The sequence below is a fragment of the Ochotona princeps genome, chromosome 4, assembly GCF_030435755.1.
Source record: "Ochotona princeps isolate mOchPri1 chromosome 4, mOchPri1.hap1, whole genome shotgun sequence".
Classification (NCBI taxonomy): Eukaryota; Metazoa; Chordata; class Mammalia; order Lagomorpha; family Ochotonidae; genus Ochotona; species Ochotona princeps.
This window is the reverse complement of record NC_080835.1, coordinates 68,506,847-68,528,286: the sequence shown is the minus strand read 5'-3', so window position 1 is coordinate 68,528,286 and position 21,440 is coordinate 68,506,847. Positions and strand designations below refer to the sequence as shown.

General features: G+C 43.6%; 1 protein-coding gene across 1 annotated transcript in view; it reads right to left on the bottom strand.

The window, feature by feature from the left end:
• Positions 1-1,036: 1,036 nt before the first annotated feature.
• Positions 1,037-21,440, bottom strand: part of LOC101522123 (protocadherin Fat 3) — a 123,796-nt gene continuing 103,392 nt past the window's right edge. The window contains exons 19-24 of the mRNA XM_036493716.2: positions 12,646-12,799; positions 10,086-10,744; positions 6,421-6,534; positions 4,534-4,593; positions 3,961-3,996; positions 1,037-3,362 (exon numbers count right to left, since the gene is read on the bottom strand). Of these exons, the coding sequence (XP_036349609.2) occupies positions 2,740-3,362; positions 3,961-3,996; positions 4,534-4,593; positions 6,421-6,534; positions 10,086-10,744; positions 12,646-12,799 (1,646 nt within the window). The 3' untranslated portion in view covers positions 1,037-2,739. The remainder of the gene's footprint in view (positions 3,363-3,960; positions 3,997-4,533; positions 4,594-6,420; positions 6,535-10,085; positions 10,745-12,645; positions 12,800-21,440) is intronic.

The window sequence follows — 21,440 nt, the reverse complement described above, 5'->3', positions numbered from 1 at the left end:
CAAACAGGTACCTAACAGTCACTATTATGATCAGTCCCATTACAACTGATGGCTTGGTCTGAGTTCTGTTCTGCAATAATCATTCCACCCTCATTTTAGAAACATTCATTTGGCAAAAGCAGCATTTTGGTAAATATCCCCCCAAAAAAGTGTAAATTCTGTTAACTATATCCTTCCTAGAGGGCTGTCAAGAAACATGAGCTCATGAGCCTTCTAGGGAAATATTCTCCACGAGATTTCTTTTCTTGCATATTCCAAAGATTGAAGGGTAGACAGAGGGCCCATGAAAAGCAAAGGGCTACCATATCTAGGTAGTGCAGTGGCGAAAGAAGATGGGATAGATGGACAGGGCTAATGCTTGTTCAGCTACTTACTTCCTATGTGAGCTAGAGAAATTCTCTTTCCCTCTCTCAGCATGTTTTCCTTATAATAAAATATGGGGGTTGGATTAACAGAATGTTAAGGACCTTTCAGTTCTTTGTATCAGTTGTTATCCCAACTATTTCCATGATGCCCTGACTGCAAACCCAAAGAGGTATCATGTGTTTAAAGAGGATGAGTCAAAACATAACACATGATTGTCTAGTACACATCTAACTGTAGAGTTACTCTGCAGAAAACCAGGGGTGGGGGGGGGTGGTGGTGGAGAAGATATCTCGAAGGCAGAGAGGTATTTTATATAGGTCAGAGCAAAGGGTGGACACACTTTTCTTCCCTGACTTTCCAATTGCATTAGGATCTATTTACTCCATCATTAGTGTGTCAGTCAGCCACTTTCCCTCCAAGAAATGCTGTGTAAGCGATAATGACTCATTGGCATTAATCTCATTCTAGCATTTCCTGGGGGAAATAAAATGAATTGTTGGTTTTACTTTCATGGTTTTTACCACTGCATCATTAAAAGCAAAGCAGTGATTCTAGACCATTAGTTTGTTATTTTCAATATAATCTTTGCAAATGTGCTTCTGACATAAGGAAAGGAGTCTTAAGAAAATTCATTTGTTTCAGGACCACATTGCAGTTCTGACCAAGAGACAGGAAAAGAAAGGATACCTGTGAAACGTATTCATTTACTCAGGAAGTTTGAGAATAAAACAGGAAAAAAAAACTTCCATAAATATCAACTCCTACCAAAAAATCAAACAAAATTCTAAAAACAAGTCTGAGAGGATGACATGTAGACTCCAGACAGTACAATGTACACACAAGTGCCATATGTCACCAGAAACTCTGAATACAGAGATTTGCTCATTAAGCATATAGTGCAAATATGCATTTACTTACCATGGCCACTGAATTGGCCATAATCTGATTGAAGCAAAGGAGGAGAGTCACTCAAACTTGTCAAAAAGTTTAGTAGTAAATTGTTTTTCCAGTGGGATGATTCTCCTGTCAGGGTTGGAAAGTCATGGCCAAGGCTCCCATCTCAGGAGTGAGGGAACCCTTGGACATGGATGAAACACGACCCAGTTGGCAAATAGAGGTTTAGTTCTGGATAATTCTAACAAAACACTATTGTGAAACACAGTTTTACCTTACGTTAATATAAATGGCAGTTCCAAAACAAAGTTAACTGAATTGGAGCAAAACATGGCATTTGGTATTTCTCTAACATCCTAGATCAGATAAATCGGGAGGCCATCCTCCCCTAGCAGGGTTGTCAACATGGTCCATTTCCTAAAACCTTCATGTTTGCTTTCCTCAGAGCAGCCTTATGAGTGCAAGCACAAAATCTGTACCTACACCCAGACAGACACTGGTATAATTTATACACAATAACTAATCTACTTCTTTCTTTAAATGTAACTTTACAGGGACAATGAACATGTGCATTTTATCTTCATTATCAAGAACTGTGATTATCCAGTCTGAAAACTTTGAAAACATCAGGTTTTCTGCCCCATGAATTTGTGAATTCTGCTTCAACTTTTCAACATCTCTTACCCTAGGGAACAATATATGAACAAAAGCCAATTTCTTCGGCTATATCAAAATTGTGGTGTTGGCCAAGGATATTTACCAGAAAGCACAAAACCAGGTAATCACAATCTTAGTAATGTTGAGCAACATTAGCCTTGTTGCCAACACACAGAGCAAAGTCCCAGTGCCCTCACCTTGCTCTTCGCTGAGATCTGTCTCATAAACCTTATCTCTATCATAGAGGATGCTTAATACAAACAAAAATAACTGAGCATACTAAACAAGTTAAACAAATTTTATAGCTGAAAATCGGGCAGCTTAGAAAAAAGTTGATTTTAAAGGCTTCAGCCCATTTTCTTGTTTGTCAAATATTTTTTTCCCATGTCTTTCATCTAAGGGACTCATTTCTCTACCACTCATTGCTATTCATTTCAATGGCTCAAAGTTACATGCAACAACGCCACTGATTGTTGCTGGTTGTTAATACTGCAAAGACAACTGAGGCAATAACGCTCTCCAGGGCACAATACTGCACAAAGCCTTGAGGGAAGAACTTAGCAGGTGCAACAGTCTTAAACCCTCAAACCAGGCAACTGCAGCCAGGATTTCTAGGCGCCTCTCAGAAACAATTTCTGAGCCTATCTCCCCCACCTAACTGGAATCAAGCTTGCTTGTGACAGTACGACTTCAGAGACTTTCCATGAGAAATTTCTTCATGTTTCTTCCTTGTTGCACAGGCTACTCTCCATTGAGACCCAAGCCTAGCCAGTCTCTTCTGCTCTGCCGTAACCCAGAGGGCAAAGCACCAGAATAGGTCTTCTACACTTGGGTTTGGTGCTGAGTCTCCACAAAGGGAATGTGAAGGCTGGCGAGGCTGAGCTCTCCCACACTCTCGTAGTCACTCATGGCTACTTCAGAATCGTCAAAGCCACAGTTGGCCGACCCATCTGAGGATGAGGTGCCTCTGGAATTGTGCAAGGACAGAGATACACTGTCTGCTGGGCCTGTGGCCTCTGTGTCCTGGTTTATGCTCATGGCAAAAGTACTGAATTCACAGCTGGCAGGTGGGCCCACCAACTCTGTTTCGTTGGGAAATGGGTGAGGAGGCAGGTACTGGCTAGGATGGAACTGGGGCCTCCTCCTGCAGTCTGGGCTCAATGTGCTAGCCAGTGAGACCGGCTGGGAAGGTGGCAGGGCCTCGTACTGGTCTGGGAAATCTGCTGGCAGGGGAGGAGGCAGCTGGTCTTGACTCATGAACTCCTCTTCGTGAGGAGGCGGGTATTCACTGTCGATGTCATAGCCACCCAGGTAGTAATCACTCTCCAACTCCCGCGTGCTACTCTGCTGTGCAGATCCTCCATCCTGGTTCTCGTAGCTGGGCACTTCCTCTATGTCTGAAAGGCGGGCTCCTGGCATCCAATCAGAGGTGTCCCAGTGATAGGCTGTGGGAGGAAAGCCATGACAGTTAATATCCTTTTCTCTGGGAGCAGGGTTCAGAGGAATGGAAAAGACCTGCCATGCAATGCTTAACATCCAGGAGACTTGAGGAGGCCAGGCTCAACCACATGCTCTTTGCAAGAGTCTATCCAGACAAGCCATGCTGCTCTGGCCCTAAGAGCAAAGCAATGGCATCTGGGATAGGGATTGATTTATGGCTGCTTAGACTGTCAGCCAAGCTGTGACAGGGCCAGGGAGGACATGCCGAGGAAGCATAGTTCTAGAATCCCGGCCCCCATGCCACTCCCTCCTCCTATGGACATGCTGTGTGCAGAACCAGGCTGGCATCATGCTTCCTGAGAGAGGGGGTGGGATGAGTCACCCACTGCATTGTGGACCACAGGAGGCAGGGAGATGTGCAGGGTGTGATGCTGGGAGAGGAATGCTGGTGAAGCTTATACCTGCAGCACTGAATGTACAAGACACCTGGAACATGCAAAAATTGAGATGAAAGAAACTTAGGATGGCGGGAGAGTGACGGGGGGCATGGTGCAGGGGGTGCGGCAATGACGGGGGGCATGGTGCAGGGGTGCGGCAAGTCACCTCGGTTGTAGTTCTGTCCTTGGTCCATGACCGACACTGTTTAAACACAAAGTGGAAAGTAAAACTGACAATTCAAGGTATGGGTTAAATGACAAAACACAACATTTCAGATGTAAAAATCCATTTCTAAAGGCCTGTGGGATACGATTAAGTTTAGCCTTTTGTGGTGTTCTCATTGCTATTTAGGAACTGAAAAGATGAACCTCATCAATACCATACTTTTATCCTATGAAATCACTAGTAAGAGTTGTGGTTGAAATCCACTCCCAAAATAATGCAGATCTGAATCATTTCTTAAGTATTCCCAGCTCACAGTAGGGGCTTGCTGAATGAATTTCAGTATTAATTTGGATACTCATTTGGCACTCTTCTCTTGACGAGAACTTTATAAAAAGTCCAACATATATTGAAAAAATAGTGCAGTTGCTATTTTAAAATTTCCTCTAAAGGAAAAAATCCTGCATCTCATTTCACTCCACCTGTTACTGCCCTCTCTGCTGCAAGCTGGCTGTGATCATTTCTGCAAGGTAACTTTGCACAAGGAAATAGTATGGAAGAAAAAAAAATAAATACCTTCATTTTCAATAGTGTCAACTACATTGTTGACAAGCTGAATGACAGTCACTATGGAGGCTTGTGGTCAGGAAAAGAAGACAGAGGGGGAGGACAGCTTCGGGTTAGTTGTGTATTTTCAAAGCACATCAACTTTTTTAACCACTACCACAATAACCAAGGCACATCATGCAGACACTCACACCTTCCCACTCCCTGTCCCCGAGGGAGTATGTTGGTGGGTATTCTCATCTAGGACAAACTGCAGCAAGGCCAAAGCCAGCTCTGTGGAAAGGCATGAGCGGCAGGGATTGCTGCGTCATAAATTCACACCTCAGGGTCCAGTACAATCCCTCTAGGGAGGCAGTGGCTCATCAAAATCATGCTAATTTCTCATTAGCAATCCCAAAGGCTCTCAACTATTTGTTGGTTAGTCATATCACTTAGAACCAAATTCCAGAGCCATACGATAACCTTTCCAGAGTTGATGGCTTCACTGTTTTAAAAGACCTAGGCACCACCAGCAAGCTGTGGGCAGAGTTTGACCTCTCAAAGAGGGAGAACCGTGGAGCTCTGTTCTACACGGATTGCCTTACACCTGATATTTGCTGTTCGTGAAATGGGTGATCAAAAGAATTTGATGAAAGTTTCTAATTCACTTGCCTTAGTTGAAACCAATCCACAAAATTTTCATGCCAGAGCAAGTTTGTGGCCTTTCTCAACGGTACACTCAGAATCTGTGAGAAAGTCACTTGGTATCATTGTTGCACCTGCTGCTTGGGGTCTAGAATGAAATGTTCTTGAGTGCTTCTATGCAAAGAAGGATACACCATGGTGAATAGAGCTTGTGGTTTGCTTTTGAGTTTCTATAAAGGGTTAGAAGAAGGCAACTGCTGTTTTACATGTTAAAGCAGTTTCTTATTTCAGCAAGCAGATAAGTGGGGGCTTCTCCACTGTCTGGGACTGCTAGGTTTGGAACAATAAGGTGGAGTAAATTTGGGTAGAAGTGGTCAAAGGTAGACTTTGACATCCATGAACGTATCAGTGGTCACAGAGCTCACCTGTTAGTGAATTTACCTGGCAGGTGAGAACAATGCTATTTTCATTTTGTGCTTCTCCATAAAAATAACCTCAGCATTAGACTCAGGAAAATCATAGCAAAATTCTGTGAGTTAAGTAATTATGTAACTAAATCTCATTGTTTTCCAGTTTCTGATACATGGGACAAGGACCCAAAGAATACACAAAGGTAGGGTGTCTTTCTCTGGCTGATGACTTCTGTCTGTGGATGATTTTTGAAAAGTATTCTTGCTTTTCTACCCTATGGCAGATCCATTTGTATGACTGTCTACCTTCCATCCGTCTAGGAAGGACAATCCTCCAGAGCCGGTGCCTCAGCTCAGAAAACCTGGCCTAGCCTGAACACCTTCTCTACAGTGGTAGGCTCACCAGAGGCAGGGGTAGCAGCCTGGAGTGCTAATGCCATTGTGAACCAAGGACTCACATGCAGCATTTGGGATGGAGGTGCACTCCTCTAAAGTAAGCTTTGCAAAACCCCATCACCCCAAATGGTTAGAATAAAGATATCACTTGTTTTTACCAGAGCTGATCTCATCCCTGAACTGTCAACGATGGAGGGACTGCATGAACCCTGAAATGGGACGAGGTCATTCACAAATTAGGAAAAACAAATCACCCCCATTTACCAAAAAGTATCATTTGGGAGGAGGCTGTTCCTCTATGAATCAAATCAAACAGATCACCAGGGTCTCCGTTGGTTGTGACAAGTCCGCAATGGAGTGAACTACAAAGCCAGTTGGGTAACATTTCCCCCTACTCCCAACAACCACTGCTCCCTAGTCAGAAAATAGAGCCCACTTGCATAAAACCAATCTGAAGCCCCCTTACCATTGTCATCACCTGAATCCGACTGGAAGGAGCTCAGGGACTGCACTTCAGAGTTGCTGCCTTTATTGCTGCCTGCAAAGCAGGTCACGTCTCCTGGGTCATCAACTCCTTTGTCTTTGTGGACAAAGAGAAAGCAGGAATGACACCAGTTACTTTGTGCATATTTCTAGTCCTGCCTCCCCCACAGCCACCTCATAAACTTCCTGGGGCACTTCCATTTGCTAAGAAAAATAATTCAGCTCCCTAATAAAAAAACCTGATTGTGCCATTGGGGGCAAAGGTCCGTCAATCAAGTGATTTACATTATGGATGCAGAACCCTTAACCCGTGGTAAATGAGCTTCCAAATAGCTGACAGCCCAAAGTAACTGTTCCCTCCTGAACGTGAAGTGAGGAAGTGAAGAGGAAAAGGAAGAGCTGTACTGCTCTTTGCCATTCATAGTTAATTTACATCATTTACATGAACAGACATGGTGTCAACACCAGGTTAAATTAGATTACTTTTAAAATAGAGACATAAATATTTTATAGGCAAGAATATTTCTCCCGCCTTCCATCCCTGGGGAGCAAGTGGCAGTGAGTGGAGTTTTGCGCTTGGTCGCCTAGGGGGCAGTGTCGCTTCATTTTTTTAGAATGATCATGCTCTGTAACAATGTCTGACAGGAGGGCAGTTGTTGGGGCGGCTGTGCCTTTAGTCACATACTTCTTCCTGTTTGCTGTCCAAAGGCAACCTGATACCCTCTCCCCACCCCCACACAACACTGGGGCTGCTTTCTTATTTGATCGACTAAAGGAAGCAATAAAAATGGCCCATATCTTGAGGTTGTCAAGTGAAAAATGAATTAGTTGCCCAGAGATTGTCTCACCATCTAACTCTGCCTTGCTTAACAAAGAAGGGAATGTAGGCAATAAAACCCCACGGTGCTTTGGGGGGAAATGTGAGTTTGGGCTTGCAGTGGATTCTGGAAATAAAACTGTCACGTCACCAAGTGGGAGGAAACGATCACCAGGACGAGCTGCACATCATGCGAGAGGACAGTTCACAGACACAGACTGATCATTAAGGCAACACTTGCTCCTCTCCACGGCCACAGAAATCATTGTTTCTTCCACAAAGGGTGAGCTTAGGAGCAGGACCCATGGCTCGGCATCCGCTGCCAGAAACAGCAGCCTCAGCAAAATGATGAGTTGGATAACCAAATGACAGAAGTAGAGCGAGAGATGCAACCAAGGGGACATTCACTTCCCAACAGCCAGGTCACGGTGCACACAAGTTCAGCTCCAGATACAAGAAGGAAATGACAAATGATCCACTATCGTGAGTACACATCATTGTGCATTAACTCCATTCTCTTCCAGGGAGTCAAAACTACCTTTTCATGACTAAATTAGTAACAGCTTGTTAGTTGATTGACCACACTCTAATAAAACCTAACTCCAACATAATTTGAGAGGCAATATACCATAAAAATCTTAAGGGCAACTACTTAAAACATAAAAAGTATCTATAGAAAGAAAATTAGTAGACAACATGCTGACTGGCACCAGAAAACAACGAACTCATGTTTGGCCTCCTCTGTCATTAGGGAATCCTCTCCCTCTGCCCCTTCTCCCTCCTCTCTGTCAAAGCACCTAAGGGCAAGGCTAGTCAGAAAATAGGCTTCGGAGCCTGACACACCGGATTGGAATCCTGACCCTCCTTTGTTGTTACAGGCCCTGAGGTCAGCTCTTTGACCTGTTCAACCGCATTTCTCCTTCATGAAATGATGGACAGGTAACAGTGCCCACAGGGGGCAGCTGTGACAGTCTCAGGAGATGACACAGCTTTATATTCTGTTGCTGCTTTTGCTTTCTTAGCCAATTGTGCAACCTTAACCCTTGCATTTTGCTTCCTGCCTTGATGACTCCCCTGGGACTCATCTAAGTGTTGCACTCGGTATATGTGCATTTATTTAGGTTAGCTCGTGTCCTCCTGGATGGCTGTGCAGCATTGATACCGCTGGTCTTACTGTTTCCCACTGGGCTTCCACATGGCTGCCCTCGCTTCCTTCCCTCCTCCCCATGTCTCCCCTTCCTGCATTTTCCTCTTTGGCCACTGCCCACAGGTGACTGACCCTAAGGTTCTTTTGGCAGCCTGAGCTGTCTCCTCTCCCTGCTTTTGTTCCTTAGCGAGTTCACCCTTGTACAGAGTCTACCAACCTGCATGCAGATACAGCCCCATTTCTGCTTGCAGCCCTGACCTCTCTCTTGAACAACACGCCTATGCTGTCTTGGAGTAATAAGCCCCTGGGCAGCCTCTACCCTGCTTCCTGCCTCTGGGTGGTCCTCTTCACTAGCTCCCTGCTGAAGCCTTATGCTCAAGGACCGCAGTTTGAAGGCCCATTATCTCCATGAGGCTACTTCTAGTCTCCTTGACTGTATAAGCTCTGGAGCTCCCTAACATCCATCCGCATCCCCCCTGCAACCTAAGCATTGCACAAATGGAACATAAAGTCACTGACCCAGGTGAAAAGCTGTAAGCTACAATAGAGCTTCCTTATTCTCATTCAGATCAATGCTAGGGAGGCGAAAACAATCATCTTCTCTGACCTACCATTTCACAGACCAGCTAAACTCCTCTCTGCTGGTCCTGATCACTGTCCTCTCAAGAATAAAACAGAGCTTGTGTTTAAAATGCAAATCAGACCATACACTGGCCTGCATAAATCCCTACAATAATGTTGCCGTTAAAATACATCTGTTCTGTTATCTGCGACCCTGTTTCTAGCAGCAAAATTCACAATAGCTAAGACATGGAAGCAACCCAAATGCCCGCCAACAAAGGAATGGATAAAGAAACTATGGTACATCTACTATACTGAATACTACTCAGCCATAAAAAAAAGAATGAAATCTTAGCATCTGCAACAAAGTGGCTGCAGCCAGAAGCCATGATGCTTAGGGAAACAAGCCAGTCCCAAGAGTACACATATCACATGTTCTCTGATATAAGTAGCTAATACACAAAGAACAATATGGATATAAATAAATAAATAAATACAGGTATATGCACACACAGAGATGAATTATTCAAGAGAGACTAGCATACTGTGAAGTAAAGGTACTGGTGCCGTATGTGTCTCTACTCCCAAACACAAGTAGGACTCCCAAAGAAACATGCATATTCTTTCACACTATCACACTAGCTTTTCTACCTTTTCCTATACTTACCATGTCATGATACATTTAAATACCAAGAAGTCAAGCTTGCAACTTGTACTGCGGAGCCATACTATCCTGATGATAGGAAGACACATTGTGGAAGGGGAGAATGGGTAGAGAGGCAGGGAGGTGAATTCCTAAGCTATAAACTGTATCGTGGAAAATAATAATAAAATGCATTTGCTCTTGGTGCTCACCAGGCTCCCACTACATTGACTTCCTGGGTGTTGAACACATACAGCTCTTTTCCACCCCAGGGCCTCTGCAGCCCTGACTGAGGAGAGGGGAACACCACCGCTGGCTCGGGCTGCCCTGCTCTGCAGCGTGGACACTGCATTTCAGCCAAGCAGAATCAGTGGGTTTTCCATGATCACTCGACAGCCTTCCTTTTCCCCAAACCCTTTAGCCCTTCATGGCCCAACACAGCCTTCTGTGCTTCCCTCCCATGGACTACTTCATACTCACTCTCCGTCCCCGAGTCCCAGCCGTTCTTCCGCAGCGAGTCGCAGTCCGAGCGGCAGGGGGACACAGCCGGCAGGTTGGGTGCCACACTGCACACCACCACTCCGCGCCTGGCTGTGAGGATATGGGGGGATTCGGGGTGGAAAGTGGTCATCTCTTGGTGCTCGCCACTCAGCCCGTCCACGATCTTGTCCAGGTTGCTCCTGGAGTCACTCTGGAAGCAAGGGGTGTAGGCCATGGGGCGCACTGGGACCTGCGGCGGCCCCACCTCCTGGTAGAGGTTGCGGCCATCGCTGCCGCCACAGCGCAGGCTGCGGAAGGGGATGCCGTTGCTCTTGTTGAGCAGTGCTGCTGTGGCAGGGTCCTGCACCAGCGTGATGTTGTTGCGCGAATAGTTCTTGCGGAAAACCTTCTTGCGGAAGACGATGAAGAGCACGACAAGGGTGAAGATGACAAAGAGCACCACAGCGATGCCAATGAGCTCCTCCTTACCCACGTAGGAGTGGCCAGCCTGGATGTTGGGTACCACCACGGGGCGCAGCGCACAGTACTGGCCCACGTAGCCCGGCGTGCAGTTGCACAGGAAGGAGCCAAACATGTTGACACAAGCGCCGCCGTTCTCGCACTCCTCCCGCTCACACTCATTGATGTCTTCCTCGCACCTGTGCCGAGAGAACACACAACCCTTTCCATCAAGACCCGGATGCGCAGGTGAACCCAAGGAAAACCTGGCATCTTAGAAAATAAGGTACCTGAAGGGAAAGGATGAAGCAAGACAAAATGGTATGTATGGATATGACTGAAACATTTCTGAGCCCCCTGTAGTTCCATCATCAAATGCATTCACCCAGTCTCTCCCCAGTCTTCCTCCCCCACCCAGGTTACAGGAGTAAAGAACTTGGTAAGAGAAAAAAGAGAAGAATGAAGAGGGGCTGTTGGCTGTTGAAGTACTGCTGTCAAATCCTCAGGGTCAGATGTATTTCCAAATTCAAAATTGTGAGAAAGTACCCACAGCAGATCTCCCCCACATTATGCAAAACACCTCTTCCCTCCGACAGGAAGCAGTGCTCCTGTGCGACCCAACAGTCCAAGAGTGCCAGGATTTCTGCAGAGAACCGTGTAGATATTCAGACATGAGCGCTGCGAGCACAAGGAAGAGCCTCGCAGTAGTTCAGTAGTTTTGGATGTGTTTCGCCACCAAATTAGTTTCCCACTAATGTACCCCTAACGCTCCTAGCTCTCAGAATCCGGGGTGTTGTAAAATCGCAGATAAAGAGCTATCAACCTGTGGGCTCACTGTGGGGTTTCCCAAGAGGAAGAAATCTTTGAATGACATTTTCCTCTAATGCTGTTAGTCATTTTTAGTTCCTCTGGGAGGCTGGGAACTGCAGGGGGTGGGATGGTGGGAGAAGGGCAGCGAATCCTCTGGAGTCTATGCCTATGGTGAGGGCTAATGGTAATACAGACTATTAGGAAGAAATGACCACAACATTTTAATGAAAAAATAATTAAATCATCTTATTCTCTCAAAAGCAGCCCATGTTTTGCTTTGACATAATTACAAGGCAAGCATCTAAGTCTTACTGTTTCTTAGTTGAACATTATTGGAGATTACAGACCTCCCTCCTCCATCACTTTGTCTATGTCAGTGATTGTTTGGATATGTGCATTTAAAAGGCTCCAGCACCTATATTTTGGGCAATCCACCTATTTAAATGTAGTCAAATGTTCCTAATTTGAACAGATTGAGGCCAGGTCAGCCGGAAATTAGTCAGAATCACAGAGTATTTAAAAGTAAATGCATCTTTATTGCCTGAAATTACATCCAGCAATTCAAAGCCGTCTAAGTATTTCCTGGTAAAGTCCTTGGGAGATTTACTCTAATGAATACGTAAGACTGATCTGTAATTAGAGTATTACTTGATTGAGATTATGTGTATGTGTGTGGAGATAAATGTGTGTATATATGTATGTATATGTATATATAGATGTAGATAAATATATCTATCTGTATATCTATCCATACACACACACACACACACACACATTCTAAAATGATTGGGTACAGTTGAAACCAGCATTCTATGGAGAACTTAAAACATTTCCTTTCCATTAGGCTAACACTTTAATTCCACTCTTTGGAGAAAACAACGTTTGCGAAGGCAAGGCAAAGTTTAGTTTCTCACAATGATCATAAAGCTTCATATAGTAGAGTCCAATAAATGGATTTTCAGGCAATGGAGAGTGCCAGCTTCATAATTCTAGCTGAAGTATTAGGGCCACAGGTGACTTTGTTTAAACAAACTATTTCAAATTACAAAATACATAATGTAGATTTTTCAAAATAAAACATACAAATTACCTGTCCTTGTACTGCCAGACAGTCCCCATGTAATCACCTATGAACACTCCTTATATAGTATAGACAGAAACTCTGCCTGTTCTGTTAATGGTATATATTTTATCCAAGTGATTTCCTTTCTGATTGGTTTTTCTCAAGCCACCAGTGGCAGCAGAGAGAAAGAGCGAGCGAGCGAGCGAGAGCGTGCACAGTCCCACTTACGTGACTCCAGTGAGGCCAGCTTTACAACTGCAGATGAAAGTGTTGCCTATTGGGTCGCAGGACCCCCCATTCCGGCAGGGGTTTGGGAAGCAGGCTGTAATCTCAGATTCACAGTTTCTCCCCGTGAACTGAGAGAGACAGGAACACTGATAGCCTGGGGAAAAAGAGGAGCTTGTGAATCACAATGTTACTGTGTCGAGCTCAGTGTGCGCACGCGTGTGTGTGTGTGTGTGTACTCGGCTGGAACCTGTGCCCACAGCCCTGCTCACCCCAGTTCCTTGATGAACCATCTCCTAAGGGCTCCGATTCCAGAGATGATCAGCAAGTTGAGTATCTGGAGCACATCTTGCCACACAAATACCAAGTTACACTTTGAATTCTCTGCTGGTCACCTAATTAACCACCTACATCCATGCTAGTGAAAAATCTTGAGTCACCTAAGAGCAGAGACCAAGGAGCATTCTCCGCCACACTACTCCTGGGAAAGGCAGGAGGTTTCCAGAAATGTAAGGTTACCACAGTGCCATGTAAGCTCTTCCCAAGCCCTTGTCCCATCCCCAGTGCCCTATCTCATTAGTCAGGAGCTGACAAATTCTCCTGGAGAGAAAGTTGAGGCAAGAACATGTAAAATGAGGATATCTGTCAATTCAAATGAACCTCAGATTGATAGCTGTGCAGGGTCATGGAAGAACTTCAACAGCTCCATATTTCTGTGCTTATTTTTGCATTTTTTCTTTTCATGAACCCATCATGAAGAAATATGTACTCATATCCCCAGGACAGAGAATACTGGATACCAGGGAAAATGTGATTGTTACAAGAAATGGCATTATCCACCGTGAATGAAGGGATGAATAATTAGTAAAGGTGTTTCCCCTCTACTTTGAAATTAAAAAGATAATCCTCAGTATTTTCTTCCATGTTACTTTGCGATTTTGTAATATTTTCCATTTTTCATTTTTATTTATTTAAAATAAAAAGGCAGAGCCAGAGAAGAGCCTTCCATTTGCTGTTTCACTCCCCAGACAGTGGGAGCAGCTGGGACTTGCCAAGGCCAAAGTCACGAGCCTACAGCTCAATCAAGGTCTCCTATGTGAGCTGCAGGGACCCAAGGACTTAATTTAGGCTCTTCTGCTTCACAACATGCATAGTAGAAAGAAGCTAAAAGCATCTCAAACCTCAGGCACTGCGTTATAGGATGCTTGTGGGAGATGGTGTCCCAAGCAGCTTGTTCACTGCTTGTTCTATCACACCCAATTTTAGGTTTAAGCATTTTCATTCAGCTTTTCACTCTATGTCAAATCTTCAGTCCCACCACATAGGAACTCTTTCCCAGTGCATTACAGCACAATTCTGATTAAGCCAATCATCATTCTGTGCATTCGTGTGACTGAAATGCAGCTAGACCAGGTAGTGAACTACAGTTATCTTTTTCTATATGACTTTTTGTGTTTCCTCAAGTTAAAATTTGTTTATGTTTTAAATGCTAATGGATAATGCAGTGTCACTTGCAGACTCAGCTAGGGTGTAGTAAAGCAGTTTGTCTGGCTGTGCAAAGCGATAGTAGGAATCCACATTGGCTGTTTGGCCAAGTCTTCCATTAAGACAGCCTCCATGGGCCCAGTGTGGTAGTTTAGCAGCTAGAGTCCTCGCCTTACACACTCCGGGACCCCATATGGGTACCAGTTCTAATCCCAGCAGCTGTGCTTCCCATCCATCTCCCTTCTCTGGCCTGGGAAAGCAGTGGAGGATGGCCCAAAACCTTGGAACCCTGCACCCACGTGGGAGACCCGGAAGAGGCTCCTGGCTTCTGGATTCAGATTAGCGCAGCTCCGGCTGTTGTGGCCGCTTGGGGAGTGAATCAACAGATGGAAGATCTTTCTCTTGGTCTCTCTTCCTCTCTGTATATCTGCCTTTCCAATAAAAATAAAATAAATTTAAAAAGATGGTCTCCCCATCACCTCCCCTTCAGAAGTGACCAACACCCCCAGCTCCTGTGCACATGGGAGATGCAGCTCCCAGTTGTCCTCTCCGTTGGAATGCAGGTCTCTCAGGACCAGTCTTCCCTACCCTCTGCAGGTGTTTCTTCCTCTACACTGTTTCTCCTTCCTGTGGGCACAGGATTACAAAATTGACTCCCATGATGGTGCAGCTGTGACAGCAAGTTTTCACCATTACCTTGAAGTTGCCAATGAGAAAGCCTCATTTTTACTTCTTTTGATAGTACTACTAAGAACCTATGCCTCTTACTTGAAGGGCTCTTACCAGTGGTCAGTAACTGGTGTGAGGATTTTACAGATTGAGCTCTGTAGATATAAAGTAGCCAGAAATCCATAGATTGCAATAGCTTGTACTTTTGTGGGTGTTTTATTGAATCTGCTTCACAGAGAGATCCCATATAGAAGAGGGCATCAGGACTGTGTGTGTGTGTGTGTGTGTGGGCACGTACGCATGTGCGGCACTCACAGATCCAGAGAGGGCTAATCTCGGCTTGAGAAGGCTATTGGAAAGAGAGAAATTAACATTCTCAAGGGGAGAAATTTGTGTAGTCTCATTTTCCTGGCCCCCAAAATTTATGGGATCAGAGACAAGGAAGAAATCTCAAAAAGTTCATGGAAAAGGTTGAATTAGAAGATATTTTGATGCAAAAAACTTGAATACCATGCATAGTTATTTTTTCATGCTGTACAGTCATAATTTTTTAAAATCCTTCCTATGTGGAGAATCTCTGCATACAATACTAATGCAACAACAGGGAACTCACAAGAAAAAAACACTGGTTATGCGAACTACAACTACAAGGTGCCAGCCTGAGGTCTGTGGGCAGAGGCAGTAGTTAAGATTGCTTCAAATTATGCTGACTTGGGGTTATTATTTTTTTTCCAGTTTGGAGAACTGCTTACTTTAATGGAATTGGGAATTGCTAAAAACAGGTAAGAATGGGTAAAATGCTTCTTCATGTCACCTGGGTAGTTCTTGGTCAGGATATTACGTTACTTGGAGATAAAGAATAACTTGTGAGCATGGATTAGATTGCTAAAGGGAGGAGCAGGCGGTAATCACAGCACTAATCTTTGGAAACCACAACAACGAAGAACTGGGAGTTCAGGAGGGGGTAGCCTAAGGTAAAAGGGAAGCAAGGGGAGAAAAACCTGCCACCTCCCACAGCTTCTACTGGGCCAAGCAGCTGACAGCTTCTTACATAAAGCTGTCTCAGAAGCAGCTGAAGACAGCAGCAGTACAAAGGACAGGCTGTCTGGAAATAAGGGCCATTTTAATCACTATCATAGAAACTGGATTTTAACGTGGGTCATGGGCCTGATTTCTTATCCGATGGCAGAGAAGCAATTGGATGTCTCTCAGCCTTGGAAAATCAGCATTTAAAATGAGACTCTTCTATTGCGCTCTCTTTCATTCACACTTCCTCCTGCATTTTGTCATTTTCATTATCTTTTGTAGAATATCTAGTGCTACTTGATGCCGCAGCCAGCTTGACTGATTAACTAATCCACACTGATTGAGTGCCTGAGTAACAGGCAGTGGTGTGCAGGAGCCAGCTCATGAGGGGTCATGAGAGATGGCTTTTGAATATTCAAGGATGTGGCAAGCTAGTTATTAAACCACTGGTGGTCTGACATCAGCCATGGCGGGAGCATTTATGCCGCATGACCAGCAACACTACATATCAAGGCTTGTACTTTAGAGGGTTTACCACAGGGACTATGGCTGCACTGCGGATAGAGAGAAAAAGCACCATCCCCAAGTACCTTATGGAGAAGGAAATGGAGACACAGAGAGGTTATTCATGCTCATGAAGCTCGTGTGGGTTTGAAGTGAGGCAGTCTGGCTGCAGAGCCCTGAACTGGATTTCTCTGTCAGAAAGAGAAGTGAATTGTCTAGGGTTTGTTACTAGATTTTAAACCATGCACAAAGGGGTCAGAGGTCCTTTGGAAAAAATCTTGCTTTTAGAGCATTAAAGGTGGAATTTGTCTGTGAACATAATGAGAAGAAAAAAAATGGATTTTAAATAAGTGGCCAGATAAAAGAAGAATGAGCAATGTTCAGCCTCTGTGAAACACTTGTTTGTCAAAATTAACCTGCTCTCACAAAGCAAAATTTATTATCTCATTATCCTGTCATGGGCTATATTATTAATATATTTTGATAATATTGCTAAGTCTGCCATAATGATACTAAGTCATCTAATGTGTTAGTGTTTTAAAATCACTTACAGCCACTCTATAAAGGAGCATAATAGTCCTGTGGAGGATGAAGAAGAGGCCGTTAGCATCCCCACCCCAAAGGGCATTAGCAAGGATAGGTGTTTTTTTTTTTTTTTTCTTTTTTCCCAAGGATGTGATGCAGCTAGTAAGTGATCAGGCTTGAATTTGCATCTGGGGTTTCTGACGCACACCATTCTAAGAGACTATTGGATTAGAACTTGTCAGTAAGTGGGAATTCTTGCCCAGAATGAGGGAGAGGCCAGTGTTGACTGGCGACCGCTCTCCAGAAAAACAGAGGATGTAAGGAAATGGACAGTGTCATACAGCCTTCTGGGAAGTAAGCAATACTGTACCCGCCACAAAACAGAACAAAGGGAGAACTCTGAGAGATGTACAGGAAACTGCTCAGAAGACCACTGAACACTTTCATCAGAATAAAAGTAAAATAAAATTCAAGGATAATCTACAAGTCTTATTAATAAGAGCAGTTGAGGCAGTGGGGAGGGATGTCAACTAAGGAACTCATTAACAATAACAGTAGCTCAGTATGTTATATAAAAAGATTCTAAGAACATTTTGTACAGTATATCTAGCTTAATGTTTTACATCTCTATGCCATAAGTGCTGTTCTTACAGCTATTTCACAGATGAAAAAACTGAAGATTAAATAACATAGCTTTCCAAGGTTATATAGCCAATCAGTGGCAGATTAGCTTACACCAGTTTTCAGATTTTAAAAGGAAACTGTCCTACCAGCATTGACATAACACAAGGGCATGTCAGAAAGTTCATGGGAAAATGGAATGAAAATGTCTATTCTGGTTGAACATTTTTCAAAACCCATCCACCATACATTTTTCTGAACTTGAAGATCTGTCATATGCATGAATTTCAAATTTTTTTACAATAAGGATATCTTTTCATTCAATTTCTATGAACTTTTGTAAAATATTCTCATGCATGCACAAAAATGTCATAGCATCTTCCCCCTCTACTCAATTCCAGTAAAACAAGGAATATATTTTTAAGCCTTGCTTAAAAACTGTATTCCTGTTTACAATCCTTATACTTGTAAGCAACACAAATCCTTGGGGCTGGCACATTAGCTCAACCAGCTAATATACTCCACCTCCAAGCATATGGATACTGGTTCACATCCCAGCTGCTCCCCTTCACATACAGCTCCCTGCTTGTGGCCTGGGAAAGCAGTTCTATAGGGCCCAAGGTCTTGGTACTCTGCACCCATGTGGGGGTCCCGGCATAAGCTCCTAGCTCCTGGCTTTGGATCAGCTTAATTTCAGCTGTTGCATCCACTTGGGAGTAAACCCGTAGATGGAAGATCTTTCTTCTTCTCTCTGTAAATCTGCCTTTCCCATACACATAAATAAATCTTTTAAAATGCACATGGTTTTGAGCACCCAGAAAAACTTAAGATGCCGCCTCCCTTCCTTGCTCAAAGAGCATTACAAAATCTGTTAAATGTAAACATAGAAATAACAATTTTACAAGACACTTAATATCTTGTAAAAGCTAAGTCTTTTAAGATGAGCCCTACAACTTTCTTGGTGAAAGAAAAGAGTATGTGAAAGTTGAAATAGCACAGTGAGGAAATGAGCCAGTATTCTCCAGCTGGGTTCACCTCCACACATAATTAGTACCTCATATAGCATGTATTACAAATGTGTTACAAATGAGGCTAGGCCTAATATTTTCCTTGAGGATCTGGAAACTTTTAATGTGTTCGCAACATTAGGTTCACAATAATTCTCACCTTGTGGTATGTTCTTCTGTTGTTTGATTACAACCCACTTCCTAGCTAGGAGTTTTCTTCTCAGTATCTATAATTATTAATGTTGTTACCATCAGGTTTTCACAGGTTACAAAGCAAACAAATAAATTCAAAGTTAGAAAAAAAGATGTTTGGAAAAGAAAAGAATTTTTTCCTATTAGCTGAAAAGCTCATCCAAGTAATGTATGTGGTATGCTCACCGAGTCTGGTGTTTCCTTTCCTAGGCCTTCCTGCTCCATGGGTCAACGGGCACAGCACGTATGGGATCACTGCTGAATTCCGTTAACCCAGGGATGAGGAAGCCAAGGAACAGAAATGGTGTCCACTGGTCATAGGCCCTAATGTATCCATCATTCCACACAGAGCTGGTGCACAGCAGGCACTTACTTAAACCTATTTTAAGGACAAATTAGCAAAACTCCATCTTTACATTAAATCGATTTTTATAAAATACATTTTTTATAAAATACTGACCTTCAGTTTCTGGATGTCCTACGTCTAGTTGTTTCTCTTAGCATTCATGAACACATGTTCTGGCAAATACCATTATTGGATTTCCAAATGTCAGCGGTTCTCAAAGTTGGATTGCACAGAAGCACCTTGGAGCTTGTTACAGAATGACATGCCTGAATTCCACCCCTACAGATGATTCTGTAGGTTTGAGGCTGTCCTCCCAAAAACTTTCTTGGCATTTTTAAATTCATGGATTTGTAATTTCAATTCAGTAACCTAGTAGAAGATTCCTCTGATATGGATAGCAAATGACATAAGCAAATTAAATGTATTTTGTATTTGTATTAACCATCAAGAGACTCTTCTATAATAAGGTCCTCGGGTGATGCTGATATGTCTCTGAATTTGAAAACCACCATTCTTATTATGAAAGAAACAGAAAGAGCTAGACTTTCTGTGTCTCAGGGCATCACGTAGGCAACTTGCTAAAATGCAATTCTGACTGCTTGGGTATGGGGTAGCAACTTAGATGCTGCTTTTCTGACATTCCCGGGGTGTTGTTGCCACTGGACCCTGGGACACATGGAAGGGCAAGGGATAAGAGCATGTGCACACACCTGAGTCAAATCCTGGCCTTACACTTTATCAGCTTTGTGACGGGAGGCTGGTTATTTAGCCTCTTTGGGGCATTTATCCATGAAATGGGAATGATTATGTAGGAGAGAACAACACTGTTCTGAGAATTACTGTGACCTTTATATGGTCCACTCAATAAGGACTTGAAAAGCAAGTACCAACCACATAGTAAGGATCCAAGGAACAGTAGCTCTTACCAATACAAATTTAGCCCATTTTTCATGTCAGGAGTTAGGCTTTTAGTCTGACACACAGCGTTCTAAATGACTATTTTTGGCCTGGTGATGGCTTGACTTGCTTTACCTCTTTGTAAAATTATACATCTGCTTCAACTAGGTGTATGATGAATGGGCTGAGGCTGAGCACCCTATAGCATGAAAGGATGAGCTCTGCTTACTTGGCTGTGGGTGATTACTGGAAGCTCCTTTTCTACTGGTCTGGAAATTCAGGGATCAGGATGAACTCTGACCATTTCTTCTCCATGGTGGTTGCTATTCCCAGTTCATGTTTATATGAAACACATATAATTTAAGACTTTACCACGAGAAGGCCTTCCCCCTGTGGTTGATTTATGGAGTCATATTTAGGCTCTTATTACAAGTCAGTACTCTGGGCTCTGACTCCCTGGGGTTCCCATGCTAACTCTTGGGACAGCCAGAGCTGTCCCCATGGTCAAACCTGCTGACTATGGCATTCCAGCTGAGCAGATGTGGCTTTTGGGACCTGTGTGCCAAGGGTTTGATTGAGTTTGGGGGTGGCTGTAACCAAATCTCACCCCACTGAAAGAAATGCTTATTTCTGTGGTTGTCTACTTTAAATATTCTGACTGTTCTGGAATAATATGCCAGGATGGTTGCAATTTAAGAGTGAAGTCTGTCACCAGTGAGCCTGTGACCCATATACAGCTTTGTTTTCAGTGCTCAAGTGGATGATCATGCTAAAATCCTTGTCGTGAAGTTTTAGAGCAACACACAGAACAAGGTCTAAACAACAGAAAGGTATTTAGACATTTAAGTTTTCTGATTAGTCTTTCCTTGAAAAGAATCATGATTTTAAGTAACCTCACTCCATTTTCTCTAGACTGTCCTAGGAGAAGACAGAATGAATTTTCTTCCATTAAAGACTCAGTATTTTTGTCACTTTTAAATTAGCACTCAGAGCAAAGAAGATTTTTTTCTCTGATTTGAAAGTATTTTACAATTAGCTACTGTCTCATGGATAGGAAATAAAGTCCAAATTGTTGGTTCTTTCTTCTTTGGCTTCCTCACCTCTCCTCTAATTGGCATTAGTTTACAGAAGTGGGAGATAGGGACCAGGGACCTAGAACATAATCCTGATATGAACAGGCAATGTGGGAGGTTGGTCAAAAAATGGCTTTCTTCACCTCTAGTTGAGGAAGCTTTGGCTAATCCTGTAGTCAGAAAGCTGGTAAGCCCTTTCTTATGTAACAGAAGAGGGATCCTGTCCCTTTTGGTTTCCCAGAGTAGCCATCACAAGTCCTTTTCTTGTATTTCCTGGGGAGTGGGGAAGGGTTTGTTGGCTCTGGGCTCGGGACTGCTTTGTTTGGGAGAGTTGGGATGCTCATTTGGGAATATAACTGGGGGCTTCTGAGATGAAAAACCCACAGGTCACTCTTGAGAGCAGCCTTGGTGGAGGAGTTACCACTGCTCTTCCTCAACAGAACTGATACAGTT